This window comes from Diadema antillarum, unplaced genomic scaffold (assembly GCF_040938485.1).
Source record: "Diadema antillarum isolate AM-2024a unplaced genomic scaffold, OU_Dant_1.0 seq00002196_RagTag, whole genome shotgun sequence".
NCBI lineage: Eukaryota > Metazoa > Echinodermata > Echinoidea > Diadematoida > Diadematidae > Diadema > Diadema antillarum.
Window position 1 is genome coordinate 56,827 of NW_027272832.1, and position 23,241 is coordinate 80,067.

Below are 23,241 nucleotides of genomic sequence, written 5' to 3' on the forward strand. Positions count from 1 at the left end.
AAACTTATTTCTCATGTCTCTCGTTACATTAAATTGGTCTTTTGTTATTGCTATCTTGGAGGGCATTTGCAAATGAATTTCAATTTTTGCAATTTTTACTTTTCTGCCTTGGAGGACAAAAAATGAATGTGTCCACTCATGCGTACAGTTTCCCTTTGAATTGAATTGAATTTATTTATTCAGCATAAAAACAACAGAGAAAGACAATGATGAGCAATCATGACAGACACAGAGAAAAAACATAACTTTGGAATACATAAAGCTGAAGGGAAGCAGCCAACGAGGAATTAAGTTTCCTTAAAATCTTGCCGACCCAGAAAATCCATTTTAAAAAATGCATTGGTGGTAAATTTTTCATATTTATAAAAAAAAAAAAAAAAAAAAATGAGATGAACAGATATACCGTTGCAAGACAAAACATAAAGCAATACAGCATGATATACAATACACTACATTTACATTACAAAGACAATACGAATAAAGTGAGTTACGATCATTAGATAGAATACATGTATTGCCAGCCAAGCATGTCAAAAACTTAGGAATTATAATTTTGTATAAAATTCTCCTTAAGTTTACGTTTGAATACATTAAAAGAGGTAACTTTACGAATATCATCTGGTATTGAGTTCCATATAAGCGGACCTTGATAAAACACAGATTCCTGAAATAATGATGTTCTTACTTTTGGGATATGAAAATTCTTAGCGTTTCTGGTATAATATAAATGAATATTGCAATTTAAGGTGAAATAATGCATCAGAGAATCGGGTAAAAGCTTTCTATGCCATAGAAACATAAGATTACCTAAAATATATTTATATCTGTCATACAACTTTAAAATCTTTTGGGAATTAAAAATTGGTGAAGTGTGAGCTAAATAAGTTGAATGGTTTATAACCCTTATTGCACGTTTTTGTAGTTTAAAAAGTCTGTCTATGTATATATTTGCAGCACTTCCCCAAACAGAAAGACCATATTCAAAAAAAGGCGCAATAATTGCATTATATATCATTTTAAGAACAACAGTGGGTAAAAAGTTAAGTCGAAAAAGTATCCCAATATTTTTTGAAATTTTGTTGCATATAATATTTATGTGATCTTTCCAAGTCAATTTATTATCAATTGTGATTCCTAAAAATTGCAAAGACACTTCATGCTTAATTTCAGATCCTGCTAAATATATACTAATATCCTTGACATCAACATTTCTGTTCGTGAATATCATAAAATGTGTTTTACTTGTATTTACTGATAATTTATTCATATATAACCATTCAGAAATTATACTTAGCTCATTATTGACTATGATTTGTAATGTTTGGGGATCATTATGAGATATAAAAATACTGGTGTCATCAGCAAATAATATATATCTAAAAACCTCAGACGTATTACATAAGTCATTCATATATAAAAGAAACAAAAGAGGTCCCAAGATTGACCCTTGGGGTACTCCACACTTCAATTCTTTAGATTTAGATTGAAAACCATCCACAACAACATATTGCACTCTGTCGGATAAATAACTGCGGAACAAATCTAAAACAACTCCTCTTATGCCATACAAATACATCTTACTAAGTAAAATATCATGATCAAGACTATCAAAAGCCTTACTCAAATCCAAAAATATGCCGATTAAAATTTCCTCATTTTCTATTGCACACATCACATTTTGAGTAAAATTGATTAAAGCATGAGAAGTGGAGTGCCTCTCCCTAAAACCATATTGGTTTGAAGTGAATATATTGCACTCTTTGATAAAGGATAATAAACGAACATAAATGCATTTCTCAAAAATCTTTGAAAAAAGAGATAAAACAGATATCGGGCGGTAGTTACTTAAAATCTCTTGACAACCTTTTTTAAAAACAGGTATTACACGCGCTATTTTCAGTTTATCTGGGAAGACACCAGCATCTAAACACTTATTGAATATTGCACACAGAGGTTCACATAAATAATCAATAACTCTTTTCAAAACACAAATTGCAATTCCATCTGAACCTGGGCTTGTATCATTCTTAACATTCTTCACAATGTCAACAATTTCATCAGGAGATATTGGTTTAAAAAAATGCAGATTTCTCATTTTTAATAATATATTTTACATTAGGTGACTTCTTATCATCATCGAACTTACGTTTCAAATCATAACCAACATTAACAAAATACTCATTAAAAACATCAGGAATTATATTCTTATCTGAAATCAATTCATTATCAACAATAATCTTATCAACACAGGATTTCTTTTTATGTTTTCCCAAAGCCCTATTAATAACTTTCCACGTTTTACTACTGTCACCATGTGCAGCCTGAAATTGAATCTTATAATACAGTTTTTTTGCCTGCTTAATTTTATTAACAACTTTATTTCTAATTTTCTTATACACCCTTTTTCTATAATCAGTTGGATTTTTAAAATATAACTTATACAAACGGTTTTTCTTTTTTATAATCTTTCGAATTTCATCATTAAACCTTTGTATAAACCTACCAGGTTGATAGCCAATTAGATAATCTTTAATATGGTATTTGACAATGATTTTCATCAAAATCTTCTATGAAAAGTATTAACTGGAAGAAGTGTTTACTTTCTTTTTTTTCTGAGTGTATTTTGTCCTTATAATCCAATCAAAAAATACAGGAGCAATGCATTTAGTAAGGCAGACACACATACAGGCACATACATAATGTGAAACCCACTTAGCTCTTTTATTAAATGAAATAATATAAACAGGAATTTTCCAATTAATTTAACATATAGCATAGCTTGACAAAATAATAATAATGATAGGAAACATAACTGCTGGTTTGTGTTTTCATACAGTGCACTCCCGTTACAACGAACACAGTTATAACGACATTCCAGTTACAACGAAGTAAAAATTCAGGCCGCACCATTATCCACTCTACATATTTTTATTGTTTATTTGTTCGGTTTTAACAAAATTTCTATATAACGAAAGAAAACTGCTGGTCCCAAGGACTTCATTATAACTGGAGTCTACTGTACAAATTTGTTTTGAATGGAGAAAGACTGGAAAAGCATTTGTATAGTTTGATGTGTTCGTAGAATATGAGGCAGGTAATTAATTAGATTAATTTCCACACAAGTACTGCACAGATGTTGAAGCTATCCTAACCAAAGAGAATGTTCCAAACTTTTCAAGCAGGTTATACAACAGTAAACTATTTCCAAAGAATGGTTTCTCTAAATGCTCACTTTGAAATTAAAGTTCTGAAGCCATTTTACATGATAGCTGTATTGTAATTTTCCTGTGGTTGCCAAATTAAAAAAAAAAGAAAATAATTGAAAAAATCTGAAATATGTAGTCCCTAAAACTTTCTTTGCAAAGAAACAAGGATGCAGGAGGAATCGGAAGAATTGTGTCATTTCTGCAATTTAAGAAGTATGACAGAAACCACAGATGAAGTCGGGGGAAAATGGAGTGACAAATATATACCAGATAGTTGAATAAAACTTCAGATTGCAGTAGGTTTCTGCATATGCACTGTCCACGACAATGTCTTGCAGAGAAATTTACGATATAAATGAAAAACCCATGCATTATGCGGCAAGGTCTTCATCAGTTTTTCCAATGAAAGGAACTTTCAATCATTTCCTGACATTTTCTGGTAACAATTACAGCCTCCTGCATTTGCTTGTTCGTTTGTTTTTTGGCAACTGCAGTGCATTTTGAATGAAGCAAAATTATGGAAATGGAAAGTAGCACTATAATTCTGTCAAGGAGATATCCCATTTTCTCACAAAAAGTTTTTTTAATGTTTAATTTTACGATAGAAATGATTTAATATAGGACACAAAATTGAAACAGTCAGCTATTATTCATCAATCAGCCAAGTTCAATGGCACAGGGAATGTAGCACGGGGAGACTTTTCTTGGTAACCTCAAAACGAACAATAGACTTCATCAAGTAAAGATGCAGCTAAGAGCAGGGGTAGATCCGAGAATTTCGTAACTGACCAAAAAACAAACAAACAAAAAACCCCAACATCAAAACAAAACAAAGAAAACAACAACAAAAACAAAAGGCTTCCAGTGCAATTTTTTGGTGTCACTCACTACATTCGAAAATTAAAGGGGGCGCATGCACCCTCTTTAATTTTTCCCTTTTTATTTCTTCTATCTAAAAAAAAAAAAAAAGATTTGAAGGGTGGCGCGCGCCTAGTGCCCCCCCCCCCCCAACCGATCCGCCACTGAAGAGGGGCACAGTTTAACACCTCAAAACGATCGCGTGCCCATCTCTTCGACCCTCCATCCACCTTCATCTTCCCCTCCCTCTCTCCTATGGATCAAAGTCCCACACGCGTGCATGTACAAATGTTTTAGACGCAGTGCGTGTCGTGCAGTTTTTCCCGCCTTGAGCCTCCCTGGGGCTGCGCCCACCTGCCCTGTTGAATTGTGTATGGTGTTGGTAGCAGACGTCCTGAGGTCCAAGCAAAGATCGTACAATCTTTGGTCCAAGTCGTTGCACAGGTGGGCCGCACAATGTTCGTGGCAGCTGTCGTCGTCATTTTGTCCGTCTTTCTTTGGATCTACGCAAGCAACATACTGAAACCAAGCAAGAAGCATGGCACTTCTGTCTACAACTTCAACAGCTTTATTGATGACACCGGTTCAGGTGAGAAACAAGTAGTAGGCCTATACATTCAATGTTTCAGTGGGGCAGATGGCCAACAGAGTTGCCGGCCAAACTCCCGCCCATCTCGCTGCTAGTAGTTGACCGAGAGATCTGGTCGTCGGGGATATATGTTCCGCGGAGACTGCGTCTTGCTTCACGGATCCCCTGGCCCTGCTAGGGTTGGGGGCTGAAGTGCTGTCATGAACGCAAGGGTTAAAAAACCGGGAACATTGTACTGGGTATGCAGTTTTGAGTTGGAAACTAGAATGGAAAGAGTGGTAATTTCAGTCTGAAGCTCGCATTTTAGATTGCAAAGACGATTAATTGATCATGCTTTTAAAGTTATGATGACTAAGTTATGATGATGTAGGACCTACCCTGGCATTTTTTATTCATAGTTTATTCATGAGTACAAAATAAATAGGCCTCTAGACAGTTCAGCCCACAAGAATGACACTGATGAAGATAAGGTTTGACTGCTTGCTACAACACTGATGAAGAACCAACCCTTGTTTCCCAGAACTTCTACAATTAAAGAGGAAGACATTTATAATAATATTCTTAGAAATGCTGATGAATTCATTGTCTTCTATTGCTCATTCCAATGAGAGGTAATGTTTCATTTAATCCAGACAAATAACTGTTGAATGTATGCTGTGGAACCAAGTCAATAGAATTGGCAGTGCATGTCCACAGTGTAATTTCTTATCTATCACCACATCATTCACAAGCAGCAGCATGTCATGTACTTTGAACCCAGCTAGTATTTGAGGTCTTTTGTATGGACATATTTTTTAAAGTGCTTTGACATCATGATTTTATATGCTAGGAAGTTGCTCAGCTCAAAATTATTAGTATGCATCCTTGCTGTGGTACATCTAGGGAGGTGCTTTAAAGAAACTTTTACAACCTCCTTGTTCATATGAATTTTCATCTATTTTTACGTATGGTCTTACAGATATGTTTTACTAGCTTTCACTGCTGAAAAGACATAGGACCTACATGTATTTAAAAATGGATAGGATTACAAATACATGTACTTCATTACAACATTTCAAGAGATTCTAAATACTGTGTGTGTGTGTGGGGGGGGGGGGGGTGGGTTGTTGTTTTTTTTCCTGGTTGGGGCAATTTATGTAGGTGCAGCCTAATCAATGTTTGTCTCATATCCAACTCCGGGCCTATTGATATCTGATACATATACACTATGTAACCATATTAATCTAGATAGAGAGTATGAGAGAGAGAAAAAATGCATATCATATACATGTATATAAGATACACGCAACACACACATTCATAGACATTCATCAGATATGTAATATATTGTGCTGACAAACCTCTTTGCAGGGCCACCTTGTAGCAATAATGACAATCAAGTAGAAGCCTCACCCACTGACAGATACTCCCCCCTATACAACGATCCGGGCAGGCAGCTCCTCATTCTCTATGGCACTGAGTATGGATTTAGTGAAGAGGTCGCCAGAACTCTGTTTGACAGGCGAGTACATGTAATAGTGCTAAAAAGAATGATTGAGTCTACCATAAGCCATGTACCTTCCAAGTATGCTTTCAATTCACTTCCTTTTTGTTTTGGTTAATTAAGTTTATTTGCTTTTGTTTTTTGTTTGTTTGTTTGTTTGTTTGTTTGTTTTTTGCTTCCAGCTCATAAGATTGAAGGATCATGAAATTCCACTAGTGGTTGCCCCCTTTAAAGAAAAGGCAATTGATGTTTACTTGTTTACTTTAATGTTTAAAATGTTTGTAGACCTTTAAAAGAGATATGAACTGAGGTATGGGCTAGGAAGAGAGCTACTATCTAGGGCAATGTTAATGGAACATGTAACACAAGATATGGAACTCTTTAAAAAAATAACTGGTTTCATAGTGAAAATTTCCCTTGATGTTACCATATATAGTGAACAGTCATTTTTTTTATAATTTGTTCAATCATCCTCAGAGATGTCAAATGTCACTTTTGTCAGTATTTTGTACTGTTTTTTTTTTCAAAATACTGCAGGGTTCATGGAAATACTGTTTTTATTTCACAAATTGTATTACCATACATGTCTATTTCAGGAAAGGTAAAAATCCTGTTTTCCACCTTTGTTGTACACCTTTTCAACCCCCAAAATACCTCAGTGCTATTTACAAGGTTGGTGTCCCTGATTAACATACTTTAGTAATTCTTTGTTCATCCATCTATATTTGCCTGTTGTTCATCTATACCAGGCTGGAGCAGGTCAGAGACGGCCAGTACCCAGACCTTCAACCCCGTCTCCTCAACGCTGCCCACCACCAGTACCTCAGACTGGATGAAGAGCAGCTGGTACTGGTGATCATCTCTACCAGTGGAGATGGTAGGGGATCGGGGGCATTTCATGAAGCAATATGTCAGATATTTTCTCTCTGACAAACTGTTATAAGCTACCCAAATCATTGCATCTGATTGGCTGAGAGCAAATTTGTCAGACAGAACGCTTCTTGAAATGCCCCCCAAACCAGGGTTACAATCTACTTTCTATCCACTCCTCTTCCCTTTGCCATGACTCCCCATTTTAGTTTGCTTCTTTTTGTCTCAATTATGGCACTCTATCTATCTCTCTATCTATACTATGAACATCTATATTTTTGCATGATTAATTTTTCATGCAGAGCGGCTAAAAAACATATTCGCGGGTTCTATTTATAGTTACTGTAAATGTTGATATTTTCACACAATTAATATTTTGCACTGATCGGCTCAAAAACATATTTCCTGGTTCTTGAATTTGTGCTGTGCTAATGATAACCCATTCGATATGTGCAGAGAAAATTGTGAAGATATTTTTGTGGGATTTAGAATCTGCTTGAGCCAGGAGAAGTGCGAAATACGGGAAAATTGGTGTACAGCAAAAAATTCTGCATTTACACTATACCTATTATTATTCACTTTGGTCCATCTGCATATAAGCAGAGAACATAATCTGCATTTTATATATAACCCTAACTTTTCTTTTCCATGACTTGTCAATCGTCACAAACAATTGACATTAATTTGTTGAAAATGATCACTATTTTGATGTGAGCAAGCAACCTGATGTCACATTTTTATAGGCATTCTAAATAGCCATCCATCTATGCCTGATAGTAGTGATAGCTGTACAAGTAACATTCATTTATCTTCCACACATTCAGGGAAATGCAAATCAATTTTGTGGAAGTAATTATATGAGAGGATATTGAAAGCATGAACATTACTGTCTAGATATCTCAAATTTCGAGGTTCTGCTGCTGGTATCATTCCGTTGTTTTCTTTTGGTCAGCGCTCCTTATCACAATACAAGTGCCAGTTTCAATGTTTGTTTTTGGATCTTTGTTACTCCGTTGTCAGGTGAGGATTGTATTAAACATAATCTGTAAATGTTCATCACACACTCCTCTGTAGTCTTATTATTATTTCACTTTTCGTTACAGTGCTTGTGGAACAGTCATTGAGAAGAATTGAAGAGTTTGTTCGCAAAAACCGATAAGTCCATTTTTGAAGATTTTGAAGTAAGATCTCTGTCATAAAGTACAAAATAATACCTTTTAAATAATATATTGGTCACTACATATAAAGGTACATTTTTGAAGTTATGGTCAAAAGAAGCAAAAATTTTCTTATTATTCTCCTTGTTTTTCTTGACCTTTAATCGCAAATATCTCCATTTGGCAAATATGGACTTAAAGGGAAGATAAACCCCAAGAACAATGTTGATTGAGTGAAAGCAGCAACATTAGTAGAACACATCAGTGAAAGTTTGAAGAAAATCGGACAATCGATGCAAAAGTTATGAATTTTTAAAGTTTTGGTGTTGGAACCGCTGGATGAGGAGACTACTAGAGGTTATGACGTATGAGCGGACAACAATACCAAGAAAATATAAAGAAAATACTACAAAAATCCATTTTTCATGAAAATTACAAATTCCATCAACTTGATATTGACATATGTTAAGGGTAGCAATTATTCCCCCTGCTTTCTGAAAGCGGTTGGTCCACTGCTCTTTCATAATTCTAGAAAAGTGAATTTGTGTTGAATTTCCTTTATATTTTCTTTGTATTGTTGTCCACTCATACGTCATATCCTCTAGTAGTCTCCTCATCCAGCAGTTCCAACACCAAAACTTTAAAAATTCATAACTTTTGCATCGATTGTCCGATTTTCCTCAAACTTTCACTGATGTGTTCTACTAATGTTGCTGCTTTCACTCAATCCACATTGCTCTTTGGGTTTATCTTCCCTTTAACGGTTTTTGCGAACAAACTCTTCAATTCCTTTCTCCCTTAAACTGATTTTTCTCTAATTCTTAAATGCTCAAAGCCCTCTTTCATCAATTCTCTTTCTTGTCTTCCCCTGCCTATAACATGTCTGCCAGCTTCTTGATATCTTGCCCCTTTATACCTCTTTTTTTTCTTCCATACTTCATTTCTATTCTATATTCAATATTTTCCTAGGTGTTCCACCTAGCTCTGCTATGGCTTGGTATTCCTCCTTCTTGTCGTGTCCAGACAGTCTAGCTCACCTGAGATTTTCGGTTCTCGCTCTCGGGGACTCCAATTACCCACATTTCTGTAGGGCGGGGCGCACTGTCTGTGACAGGTGTGTGACAAATGGCATACATTGAGAAAAAAATATTTCCTCCCAACCACTGCTTTAAATGATAAGCATATTGACTGAACTCATTTAACATTTTTTGTTTTTGTATCAATGTTGCATTTCTTTCCATAGTTTTGTTCTAAAAATGCCCCATTAACATTACATTTTGTATTTTACAATTGAATTCTCAAGGCTTGTCTCTTTTTAACAGCAATGAAACACAAATTGCTTCTGGAGGGCAATTCTGACAGAGCTGTTTAAACCAAATAATTCTGATACTGGTACATTAAATGTTTATTGAATGAATCCCATGTAGTTTGATGATGGTAGGAAAATTAGAAAAGACAGATAATCATTTGCACCTTTTTACAAATGTGAAACCCTAACACTTCAAAAATGTGCAAACCACTGATGAGGCAATGTGAATAAAATGCAGATATCACTTCAGCATTTTAAATATTTGCAATGTGATTTGTAAATATTTTTGTTCAAATGTTTGCCTCAAACCAATGTATTTAGGCTTCTGAAACGAGGAGCACGCCCTCTTGTGAGCAAAATGGAGGTAGATGCTGAGGATTGGACGGTCATCAATTGCTGGATGAATGCGGTCTTAAGTGCCATCACATCAGACGACTTCAGTCTGGAAGAAAGGCTAGATTACCTGTCACCCTTGATAACTCATTCTACAGCTGAAGATGGATTCAGCAGGCTTAAGCCATTTATGGCAATTTTGAAGGTATTATGTCAGATGTAGAATGCATGCACAGGGTGGTCCACGAGGGGTTTTAGCATGTCGCTGCAACATGCTAAAATTCTTGTGCAACATCCTAAAAAGCCAGCAACATGCTATGCAACATCCTAAAAAGCCAGCAACATGCTATGCAACATCCTCAAGAATTTGCAACAAGCTCAAAGTAAAAGTATTCAAAAATGTGCAAAACATGTGCATAACATAAGAAACATCAAACTACCAGGTACTTTAGATATTTGTGTGCAAGACATGAGAGAGAACATTGAATGTAAGCAGCACAAAGAGAGATAAGCAGCAAAATATTGCGTACTATGTACTCATCGTGTGCGCTCCGCGCATATTCAATTTCTGCAATATTCTCAGATTCTGAGCTTGCAACATGCTAAAATTTCAAGTTGTGGACCAACCTGCATGCAGTGTTTAAAATGTGATGGATTGAATATGCATATTTGTCGAAATAATTTATAACTAATGATTAGTACTAGAATATATGTAGAATTTACCATGAGTGCAAAATTGGTTGTATTTTTTTTTTCACTTTCCATTTCTTGTAAAAAAAAATGCATCACAAAAAGTTTATAACGCAGATGAGGGGCTTGCCAACACATAGAATAAAAAAAAAATCAAGTTTGAGCAGTGGTACTTTCAATTCTGTGAAAATTATCATAATCAATTCAATTCAGTGAATTTTGAGCAGTGTTACTTTCAATTCTATGCAAATTATCATAATGCTATAAAGATCAAAACCTAAATTACCAAACCTAAGCTAATTAACCTAGGATTTATGTAAATATTACAAAACTGATTTCCTATGAAAAGAGACATCAGACCGTGTTTTAGCAAGGATATTTGAATAAGAAAGTAGTAAGTGGTGATGGACATATTGTATATGATATAAGATATCTAAATTATGATAAGAATATTTTATGATTATACAAATAGAATATGTAATGCCTGGTAAAATATTTCTTTTGAAAAAAAAACACACCAAAAGGTTGAGGACTCTCTGACCTTGCTGCTGTTGTTGTTTGTGTGTTTGTTGAACTTGTGCATGTAGGTTAAAGAACAACTTACTGAATGCAGTGAGGTGGGGGATAAGGAGACCATTCACTGCGAGTTCAACATAGAGGGCAGCAGTCTCTGCTACACTTCAGGAGACGCAGTAGGCATCTATCCCACCAACCGGCCAGAGGATGTTGACCTGGTCTTCAGTGCAAGTGGACTAGATGGTGACAGTATCTGTGCTCTTCCAGCCTCGGCTTACCGGCCGCACCCTGGTTAGTCTTTTGTTTTCCTGTGGTGACTTCATATAAATCTAAAGTAGATCATGGAATAGTGTCCATCACAGAAAACAAGACAACCTCAAGAAAATCTAAATTTTCTTTCAGCCATAAACTTTCCATTTCAAAATTCTGACTGCTGATTTGAAGCATACTGAATTCTCCTGACCTGTGTATGTCACACTCATATGGAAACAGTGATTTTGGACTGAAATGATATGTGTGAGCTCCTTTCCAGATAGTTAAATTTGTAATTGCATTGCTGATAAATGCCATTCAAGCATCAGTTTTGTTCTGTAACTACCTTGTGTAACCCAGAGACTCCAACTCTCCCGCTTTCGATGGGAGATCTCCCGCCAAAAGCCCATTTTTGCAAAATCTCCTGTTCTCCCGCTTGAGATTTAATTTCTCCCGCTTGAAATGATTTCTTACTTAGTGTCTTTGTATGTTGAAAATCAAGCCTTAGATAGCACGAGATAACATCTAGAACCTTCGAGCTGGACCCCGGCCACAAGGAACTTTGTGCTTCGCGCACATCAAGTTGAAGTCTCCCGTTTGCTAGGGGTTTCAGGCGGGAGAATCTCCAGATCAGAAGGTGCTTGGGGTTGGAGTCTCTGGTAACCACTTGCTAAGAGTTCATATTTTTCCATGTCAGAATTACAATTCCTTGATATAAGCTCTCCCATGTTATTTTGTAAAAGCTTGATAATGTATTTTTTATCTCTGTCTGTATGTCTGTCTCATTATTTTGTCAGAAAATGAAATTTCACTCTGGCAGTGTCTGCTAAAATACTATGATCTGAAGAACATCAGAGTGTCTTTGCTGGAAACTCTTTTGAAGTTTGCTGTTGGTGAAGTGAAAGCACGTCTAGAAGTTCTTCTAAAGGATGGTGTGAGTAGTTTGGATTTATAAGGAGATATTTCAATGATGGGGTGATTTCAAAAACGGAGACTTTGCTTTAGAGCAAAGATCACCATAACAAAGGGTGCTGTTAACTCTGTTAGCATGAAATATCTGCATGAACAGATGTTTGTCATATTAATCAGTATTGCAGGTTAGCCATTTATGCTTCATTGTAGTAATATTGAATTTAAGTGTCAGCTCTATATTTTTTTAACATCATTGCAAAACAGTTTCATTTACATTAATTGACATGCTAAAGTGACAGAGAGAATCATACCTTCACAATATATGCAAATTTTTTATTTGTTATCGAACATTTTCAGCTGATCTTGTGCTTTATCAAATGTTTGATGTGTGCACTTAAAAAATATCATAGGAATTTTGCTACAGGGGAAACTCGGTATAACGAACACTGCTATAACGAGATATCGGTTATAACGAGGAAATTTTCCCGGTCCCAAATTTCCTTCCACACAAGTCTATGTAAAATGCTACTCTTATAGCGAGATCGGCTATAACGAAATAACTGCTATAACGAGATAAATTTTGTGACTTCCAAACAAAGAAAAACATAGTCAATCAAACCTGCTATAGCGAGGTAAAGCAAAATGCCTTCGGTAAAGCTTTACTTCGCCTGTGCTATCATCTTCCGAGATTGTAAAGCTTGATGCGCCAAAAACTGTCTTGTACACACATAATCATTTTCTTCAGTGCACTCCAGCTAGCACTGCATGTTGTACGTGTAAGTGTGTGTGTGCGCGCACACTGATACATGCAGAAAATGTGGTGGGACGGCCATATGTATACATGACATCATCATGACGTTTAGCAGGTGTGAGGCAATCTGATGCTGTGATTGGCCTTCTACGTAGGGAATTCCCCATCTTCACGCACACGCAGTCATAATGTACATACAGAATGTGTCACATACACACACACAGCATTGTGCAGACCATATTCAAGCTTTCCACACAACACACACCCATATACGATAACCACATACCAATCCACAGACGATCTTGATACAATCGCAAGCTATATAGAATTACAAATTCAAACATCTACAATTAATAAGAAACACATTCTTGTTTGGATTTCCTTGGCGAAAAACATCTTCTTACCCATAAAGGTGAGTAATTGCCTCACACACAATATCAAGTTATCAGTATTGATTGAAATATGATGGGTAGTCCCACATGTGCAAATTAATGTCTTTATGTTATGCCTTCTTTTATGCCTACTGATATAACGAGATATCGGCTATAACGAGGAAAATGACTCGGTCCCGACCATCTCGTTATATCGAGTTTCCACTGTACTTTCAAAGATCATGAACATTTAGTCCAAAGGCATATCCTACCTGGTGTGAGCATAATGCAACACATAATGCATGAGTGTAACATGTTAAAATAGCCATGACATCATTAAGGCAGCTTTCTTTTCATATATTTTCAGACATCCAGGAGCAACAAGAAGCTCATGGATTATTTGGAAGGAGTGGAGCTCGCAGATGTCCTGGGGGATTTCCCTGTTAAAATGGCAACAGGGGATTTGTTACGTAACTTACGCCCCCTTCAGCCACGATACTACTCAATCTCCTCCTCGCCTGTTGTGGTGAGTGTCCAAACTACTTCAGAGGGATATGGAAAAATTTGCCACAAGCATCCATTTCATTATTTATTCACTCAGTATCCTCAGGGAAGAAATTTTGAGCAACTAATCAACCATGTATGAAATGATAGTCTTTGCCCTAAGAATGTGTGAATGAATTCATCACATTTACTTCAGAAAAGGAGGGCTTTTACATACATTTGCAAATATAGGCTTATTTAGATAGCAAATTGCCCTTATGTATTCCAGCCCATCATATTCTATACATGGCTTGCCAATGAGGAAATGCATTTTCTTTTCTTATAGTCGAAAATCTGGATTCACGATCACAGCAAGGTTTCTTTTAATGCGCTCCTACTTTGCTATCTCAGTACAAAGCTTGTTTGCTGCCCATGATGTGGTAATGATCATAAATTGCATCACGCGTTACCTCGGGATACCGTAGTACGCCGGGTTACCGCGTTGTGTAGCGCCACCTCACATCCACTCAAGGACAGCCGCAGAGAAATGCATGCACTGTGTGTGCGTGTACATAGTCACTTCCATGCCACTGCATGTTATACGATGCATGCATGGCACGCTGTCCTAGCAATAGCGTGTGCTTCAGTGCACTGCAGTGTAGTGGCTAGCACCGCTAGCCCCAGTACCAAAATAATTTCCACTCTTTGGCAACCCTGGGTACAACCTTTTTAAAAAAATAAATAATTCAACAAAATGGCTGATTTTCATTTGGTACCCCGAGATACCATCTATGACGTCATATGTCTCCTATGGTTGCAATAACAGTCACACATTTTTTATTTGTCCACAGATGACAGTCTTTGTGATGGACAAGGATTGTTCAGGTAACATGAATATGTCCAGAATGTCACTTGATACTTGGTATACTTGGTATACTTGGATGTAGAGACTGGAAGCAAAGCTTATTTGTCCCACTTGATGATTCCATCTCTTGTCCATCTCCTCCTCCAAGGATCCCAACAATGTCTGCGTCACAGCGGCTGTGGTGCGATACTCCAGCAGAGGACGAGCGCGCGTTGGCGTGGCAACCACATTCCTCCAGGACAGACTGCGGGTTGGGTACGTTTGCCCCGTCTTCATCAGTCCCAACCCAGACTTCAGACTCCCCAAGGACCCATCCAGGGACATCATCATGATAGGACCAGGAACTGGCATTGCACCCTTCAGGGCCTTCATCCAGGAGAGAGGTATAATTATTAGGGAAACATTCCTTTGCTCTAAGCTCTGTGAAGATGTTTATTTCACCCAACAATAGATCAAGCTACATGGGTAGATGCACACAAGCTTTTTGTGTGGAATTTGGTAGTCCTCTCACACACATATATGGAATATTTGACCAGAGTTTGATACTATTGTAAAAACACTTACTGCGGTCACTATTCGAATGGTCGTAGGATGCGTCTCTCAAATCAATCCAGGACAGATTTTCAGAAGTTTTTTTTTTTTTCAGAAGTTTTTATTCGTTCATAATGACAGCTCAAGCAACAGTCATAAATTTGATATTTTCTACATATCCCCTTTTGAGAATGTTTATGATAAGTGAAATATATTCTTTCCCAGGATCTTATTCTGTATTTGTTTGCTATTCTTGCTATGATATGTGAAATACATTCTTTCTCAGGATCATATAATGTATTTGTTTGCTGTTCTTGCTCTCTGATACTGCTCTGGTTTCTTCTTCTATTTCATTACAGTTCAAAGAGCAGAGAGCAAGATATATATATATATATATATATATATATATATATATATATATATATATATATATATATATACATATACAAACAAACAAACAAACAAACAAACAAACTATGGATGTAAAGTCAGTTTGTCAGAGCTTGTAGTGGAGACTTGCTGCAAGTCTCTTTTCTCCTTTACACAGAGACTATCAGGAGGGCAAAGATACATATTTGCTGTGATAGTTGGGCCCCAGTTCACCATACATGATTATGTTGAACAATAATACATGATGAATCTTCACTAGTGATCATTTCCACTAACATTTCTGTGTAGTACTTATATTTAACTACAGTAAATTTCTTCTCATTTATCAAACAGTTGCCGCAAATGCAAGCGGGAAAAATCTCCTATACTTTGGATGCAGACATAAAGAACAGGACTTTTTATACAGAAATGAGTTAGGTAAGTGTTCAAGGCTTTTGTTGGTTTTATTTTATTTTACATGTTTAGAGCTGCCCTTTCCTACCAGGATGTAAGTCCCAATTGTTTATTTCTTATAATTTTAAATTCAAAGTGAAGGCATGTTTCATTGGCATTCATTATAAAAAAATTTTTTAATCAACTTGATTACTGTTTGGAAGGAGCATTTCATACCCTTTAAAATTATGGCATATATTTCACAGTATTTTTGTCGTAGATATTCTGTGAAATTTGGAGAGTACAAAGTCAACTGATATTTGCAAAATTAAAAACTTGCAAAAGTATTGCCTCCCTCAACACAAATGAGTTGTATATGTGACTGAGGCGTCTCTGTGATGGACCAAAATATGTCATTTGGGGTGATAACTTTTAAAGTTGACTTTACCTGGAAGAGTGTATTTTTTTTTGTCTATGTACTCTCAAAATTTGGTGGCATAAAACAAAACTAAAATAAACATATTAGCAGTTTCTCTCGACCTTATTTTTTTTGACAGATGCTGCTTTTGATGGAAAATTGAATATGTTTTCATTGAAACCTCTGCACAGCACGCCTGAGAGACCCTAATCTTTAATAGTAAGGTTATGTAGATTCCCGCAAGATTTCCAGTTTCTGTGAAAGCAGAATGTAATATATCTTACTGCCTTTTTTCTGCCTTTCTTGATTGCACCTTCCAGAAACGCTAGTGGACAGGGGTCAGCTGGTGCTGCGGACTGCCTTCTCACGGGACCAGGAGCAGAAAGAGTATGTCCAGCATCTCATCGGTCAAGATGGTCACATGATATGGGAGATGTTAGAGGTCTGCACAGATGTTATTCATTTGCTGTTTTTTTTTCTTATAAACTAAGAGCATATATTTCTGTTTCCTTCCTTTTAATAGCGTATCTAGACTTTCTCCACAGGAGTGAGATACAAACTTTGTTTGATTCCCAATACCTCTACTCATAAATCAGATATACAGCGGTAAGGAATTGTTGGAGTGGAGGACATTATGAAGACCTCAACACAAAATCATAATGCAGTTTTGAAGTTTTCAGTTTTGCTGTGCTGTAGTTAGCATGTATTTCTGCCATGAGGAAAAAGAAAAACAAAGTGGGAGAAGTCATAGGAACATACTTCTTTTTTGGCGTAAATGTATTTGAAAAAGAAAAGTGATTGAGTGGATATGTTCCATTTCAGAAATGTTAACTTGCTTTCGGACATGGAGTCAATGACTTGATTTTGAAATTCAGTATTGACAATCCCAGATGGAGAAAATAATTGACACAACAGCTCAGTTAATGGAAGTTATGCTGTTTTGACTTTAAATTACATGGTACTTAAAAAGGATGTAATAAGATAACCCTTTTTGCAATTTGACACCTGACAGCAAGATAACCACTTTATGAAAGTCAATTAATTATATGTTGTATGTTGGTCGAATAAGTTGTAGTGTCATAGAAATATTCATGGTCATATGACTAATATTAGTTGTGTAGATTGCATTTATCATTTTGTGTGTGTGTGTGTGTGTGCTAAAAAAAACCAGTAGGTATGACTGCCTTTCGATTTTTATCCACATAATAATGTGCTTATACTGCATTTGTGGCTTATGTTAAAATGCACATGCAGTTCCTACAGCAGAGTCTTGCAGAATGTGTTTGCTTTGAAATGAGTGGTAAAAGCACAAATTTTTTCTGAAACTTCAGTGACCTCAAAGCCTGATAGCCTAAATGGCTGCTTCATTAACTGTTTGTGTCATTCTTTCTACTTCATCAATGAGTTACTAATATTCTGATGCTAACAGTCATTATTTCATTAACCTGTTGAAAACTAGTCCTGAGTATACTCGGGTAGGTGTGTATGGGAAATGCGTGCTGTAGCAAAATTAGCCTGTCCTCAACAGGTCAATACCTAGTAATAATCTTACTGCAAGTGTTAAAGGGATCATATAGTTTTGGTTGAGATCTAATTTCAGGTTTCTAACATTTTTTGGTGAGATAATGAGAAACCTCTAATGAAATATAAAAGAGCATGTAATTCCATGAGGAATTCAATGTTTATTTGATGAAAATTGGTTTTGAAATGGCTGTGATATGCAAAACAGAGCGATTCTAATGTGGGACCCACATTTTATTACGATCGCTTTGTTTTACTTTGTTTTTGGATGTTTCAGTCATTCCAAACCCGATTTTCATCAAATAAACTTTGAATTCCTCTTAAAATGGTATGCTCTGTACTATTTCATAAGTGTTTTCTTGGTATCTCGCAAAAAGTTAAAAGCCCAATTCTCATCTCCACCAATACTGTATCATCCCTTTAAACTTGTCCATTTCCTCTTTTTTTTCCCCGTAACTGTCTGCCCACTGTATTTATCTACAGAAATCATATCATGTGAATGATTTTCTTCTACAACATTGAATCCTACACAGGGCGGGGCCCATGTATACGTGTGTGGGGATGCCAGACACATGGCTCCTGATGTCCACCGTGCTCTTGAGACTCTAATCCAGACCCAGGGACAAATGACGGAGAGGGAGGCACTGAAATACATCCAGCACCTTGAGGAGGAACACAGATACCAGAAAGATGTCTGGGTGACATAGGGATGTGGATCTCATTATCAATTTGCTTGATCAGATGTCACTTATTATTCCTTTAATTCCTGAAATACTCGTGGAAGTGTCAGGTACAGTGCATTCCCACTATAACAAATGCAGTTTTTAAAGTTTGTCACAGAAATGATGTGTAAGTGATTTCATGGCTCACTGCAGAATCCACAAGTTATATCAATGAGAATTTAGCCAATGGCAGCTGTGAAACATACGCTGATTTTATATTGTCACCAATCAACTAATTTCAAATACACTGTATATAATCATATATATATTTTTTCAACTTTCTTGGTTATTAAAGGCAATATCTAAAGGTATAGTAAAACAAAGTTTTCTAATTATTTCACATTACTTGAATAATACAGTCAGTATCTACAGGATGATATTTATACAGATAGGCCGAAGGGTGCTTCATAAGCACTTGCCCGATTGCCTGGGGCAAGTGAAAATCAAATTCAGGCGAGTGTTTCTGAACAATGAAAACGAAAGCTTGCCCAAATTGGGCAAGCAAAGACTTTTGAAGCAATTTTTTTTTCACTTGTTCCTCCCAACAAACACACAAAGTCAACCATACACAAGCCCAAAGATAATGGCTATTTAGTGATGCAACACACTTTATATTTCATTTCAGCAACTTTCCAACACTTACGTGAAGAAGCACAGTGCAATGCAATGGCAAAACTTGAGTGGACCAAGTTTGTTACTCCATTGTGTTTAAGCCTTCAAATCAATGTGTGCCGTTTATTCAAATGATAGTGTTTCATTAAGCTCTTGACTTAGACCTGATTTTCATTACCTTATATTTTGCACTTTCTTTACGGGCAAGTGTTTGGCTGCACATTTGAAAATCTATTTGCCCGACCGGGCAAGTGGTAAAATAAAGTTCTGTAGCACCCTGACAGAGTGCCCTGAGTGACCTAAACTTTACCATTTGTTGTGGCATGGAACAGCAAGGTACCGGTAGGTGTAGATACCACAGGGGATTGTCAAATTTTACTGTGCAATACAAATGTACATACTATGACAACATGGTATTCATTTTATACTTCATAGAATTCAGGATGTGTAACACGAGTTAGAGAATCAAATTCTGTGTAAGCAAAATGTGAAATGTTACATAGATCATATGATATTGGTACCACATTCATCCTACATGTATACTTATCAAAGTATATACCACAGATTCTTATCACAAGTTGAAACATAACCTTTGGAATGTATACAATGTAGATCAAATGATTCCAGCTGTGAGGAGATTTTTAGTATAAATGCAGTTTGCTGGTTCCTGTATTTCAGCTTAACCAGGAACTCCCAGGACACAAAATCCTAGTGACTATGCATGTTAACATGTTGCCATGGCAACTTGAATATCAATGACAGACAGTATGTGGTGTAGAGTTCAACACACAGCCAGACATCAATCTTAAAAATGTACTTGAGGTCTACCCTCATACCGAGGGTAGATGTCTCATGGGAACTGGCTTTTAGTCATTTTTGTTTTGAGACTACAACTAGCTTGGACTCTGAGATACTGTTGAGTATAGAGTTGATATGAAAATATGAATGATTCATAATTTGTGCAATAACATCTTTATAATATACTGTATACGCTATAATTTTCGCGTACATAAATTTTCGCGAATTGCCGCTGTCACACATTTTCGCGAGTGGTTAAATTCGCGATTGGGGGACCAGAGAAAATATGAAGTGGCAAAGAAAGTGTGAATTTTCAACTTACTAGCAAATAAGAATGACACCAGTTATACACTGCATGAAAAAAACTTACCAAACTCTGCGAACTAGTAAGTCAGAATTCAACATTTTTGAAGTGGTTAAGTCCATCGCGCTAGATTTCTGACGAGTGGTCCCCTTGCGATAATGGATTGGCTCTCTACAGTATTCGTAAGTAGACGTGGACGTGCGTAAACAAGCTTAGCCAGCATGGTCTGTTCGGTAAGCCGTGACATGGTATACTAGTACTGAAATGTTCGTATCATCAAGGCAAGGGATTCATTTTGGAAGGTAATATTTTCGCGTGTTGTTAATTTCGCGAATAGCTCCCGACTCGCGAAATTCGCGAAAATAAAACCCATGCGAAATATATAGCGTATACAGTAATGTATTTCATATTGATATCAAGACTTAATGAAGACTTACTTGCCTTAAATTATGATTTCAAAAAACCAATGCAATATTGTTCCACTTCAGAGAACTAGCAATACATGTTTTTATTAGTTTGTCAGTCTTTCCAATACAGAGACTCCAACCCCAAGCACCTTCTGATCTGGAGATTCTCCCGCCCGAAACCCCTAGCAAATGGGAGACTCCAAGTTGATGTGTGCGAAGCGCGAAGTTCCTAGGATTCTAGGTGTTCTCTGGTGCTGTCTAAGGCTTATTTTTTCAACATACGATAGAAATAAGTAAGAAATCCTTTCCACCGGGAGACACACAGCTAGGGCGGGAGAAATCAAATCGCAAACGGGAGAACGGGAGATTGTGCAAAAATGGGCTTTCGGCGGGAGATCTCCCGTCGAAAACGGGAGAGTTGGAGTCTCTGCCAATATGATGCTGCAATGCCATCAACTTTCATAAATACCAACACTGTTTTATACGTACAGCCGTAATATGTAAGTCATGAGTTGAAAAAAATGCAACATGGAATGATTTGATATAACTGGACAGTTCTCTGTCTCTGTACCTCAGATACACAATACTCAAGAGTTGGTCAGAAGACTATGAGACTTATGTAAACATCACAGAATGTTGGTGACTGGCTTCTTGGATTACTTTTCTTCTCTCAGAGTAATTGAAATGGTGCAAAGTCCAAATAATAATCGTGCCCACTGTTCAGAAAACCCCTTGACATGCCAAGATAGTAATTTGTGTGCATGTGTGTGGACGCATGGTTCTTGTTTGATGACCTTTGAGCATTGGTGTACTTACCTCAATACAAATTTAATGAAATACAATATGTATACAGTCGACTCTCATTATAACAAAGACCTCAGGACCGGCAATTTTCTTTCGTTATATTGAAAAAAAAAAAAAAAAAACTGAACAAATAAACAATGAAAAATGTAGGGCTGGTAATATTTGGGCCTGAATTTTTACTTCGTTGTAACCAGAATTTCGTTATAACCGTGTTCGTTATCAATGGGAGTGCACTGGAATATACAAGTGTGTATTTCTATCTATCTACCTATTTATATTTTTACACACACACACAAACATACAGATATGTGTGTGTGCATGGGTGTGGCTTACCGGTAGAAAAAGAATGATCTACTCATAAGCAAAAATCACATTTCATGATAACCGAAGAAATGTCGAGGGACTCACATGTCCAACTGTAATGAAGGATGATGATAACGGATCACAATAGAGTCACTTGTAGTCTGCATCATTACTTTATTGAAAATAGACAAATTTCAGCTGTGAGCTACATCTATACAAATATTTTAACTTGCACATCTTGGGAGTGTTTCACTTAATGATTAATACAGCAGCTTTAAATATAGCTACACATACCCAAAGAACAACTAAAAACAAGTACTAGTATACCAATTTCATTACAGCATTTAAACTATAAAAGATGTCTGTCATCAACACTTGCAAAACACATCCCTCTCAGAAATCAACATGATGCCTAAATGCATCAGGCAATGACTGACTGAAAGGAATGCGTTAAAAGTCTTACTCCTGGATAAGCCCTATCATGGCCTGAATTCACGAAGGTGGTACAATATGAAACCATGGTTTAAACCATGGACAAAGACCGCAGTTTTGTATGGGGCGCCAAGTGTTGCTTGGCCTATTTCATTACGAAATGACCATTTCGTTAATGAAATGATAATTTCTTCAACGTTAAGTTAACTGACAGTTAACATTTCGTCAGAAATCAACAAAATGACTGATTTCGTTACGAAAAAGGCCAAGCGACACTTGGCGCCCCATACAAAACTATGGTCTTTGTCCATGGTTTGAACCATGGTTTCAATTGTACCACCTTCGTGAATTTGGGCCTCTGTGTTACTATTATACCTTGTCTGAAACATGATATTGAAATAATCATATTAACCTGGTAGTTTCAATGACTTTACATAATGCAAAATAATTATAATGATGGTGATGATTATTATCATTAAATGTGATAAAATAACCTTGAAATACATTTGCTCGAATGGAGGGATTTTCCATGATTCTTTGGTCCAGCTGGGCTTGATTCTATTCGTGAAACAAGGTTGCATGCATGGTATATGACCATGTTTGTTTGCTATTAGACTTGAGTGTTTGGAATGCTAATCTCTATAATCAATTACATGCTCCCCTCTTTCTTAAGACCACAATGTGACAGAAAAAAAAATGTGTGGCTCTTTCAAATGAATATGCGCTTATACGTAGACCTACGCAAATGTAACCTACTCAAATGTAAGCAAAGTAAATCATTTGCTTCGCTGACTGCTTTTTAGGACTTCCCATGATACTGTTGTATCTTATGGCAATTTCTAAGAGTTCATGTAGGCCCTATCTCAAGACTATTATTATTATCTTTTTTATCCAAAATGATCTTAAGTCAAAAACATCTGAAGAATAAATGAACACATTCATGGACCACTTGTAAGAACATATATATGATACTGTAAATAAC

The 23,241-nt window shown here is 36.5% G+C and overlaps 1 protein-coding gene across 1 annotated transcript; it reads left to right on the forward strand.

The window, feature by feature from the left end:
- The first annotated feature begins 4,476 nt into the window (after positions 1-4,476).
- On the forward strand, positions 4,477-18,584 carry LOC139714221 (NADPH oxidoreductase A-like). Its single transcript, XM_071625934.1, has 12 exons — positions 4,477-4,653; positions 6,004-6,190; positions 6,901-7,013; positions 9,133-9,277; positions 9,794-10,010; positions 11,083-11,302; positions 12,061-12,197; positions 13,665-13,823; positions 14,794-15,028; positions 15,900-15,983; positions 16,677-16,798; positions 18,411-18,584. The coding sequence occupies exons 1-12, from the start codon at positions 4,521-4,523 to the stop codon at positions 18,582-18,584; spliced, it is 1,926 nt and encodes a 641-aa protein (XP_071482035.1). The 5' UTR covers positions 4,477-4,520.
- The last annotated feature ends 4,657 nt before the right edge of the window (positions 18,585-23,241 follow it).

What these genes read in the sequence shown, in the direction of transcription:
- LOC139714221 (XM_071625934.1), top strand. Translation starts at nt 4,521, where the DNA reads ATGTTCGTGGCAGCTGTCGTCGTCATTTTGTCCGTCTTTCTTTGGATC. An exon ending in CATCTCTACCAGTGGAGATG is followed by an intron (nt 7,014 to 9,132) that starts GTAGGGGATCGG and finishes ATATTTTCCTAG; the next exon opens with GTGTTCCACCTAGCTCTGCT. An exon ending in GGCTTACCGGCCGCACCCTG is followed by an intron (nt 11,303 to 12,060) that starts GTTAGTCTTTTG and finishes TTATTTTGTCAG; the next exon opens with AAAATGAAATTTCACTCTGG.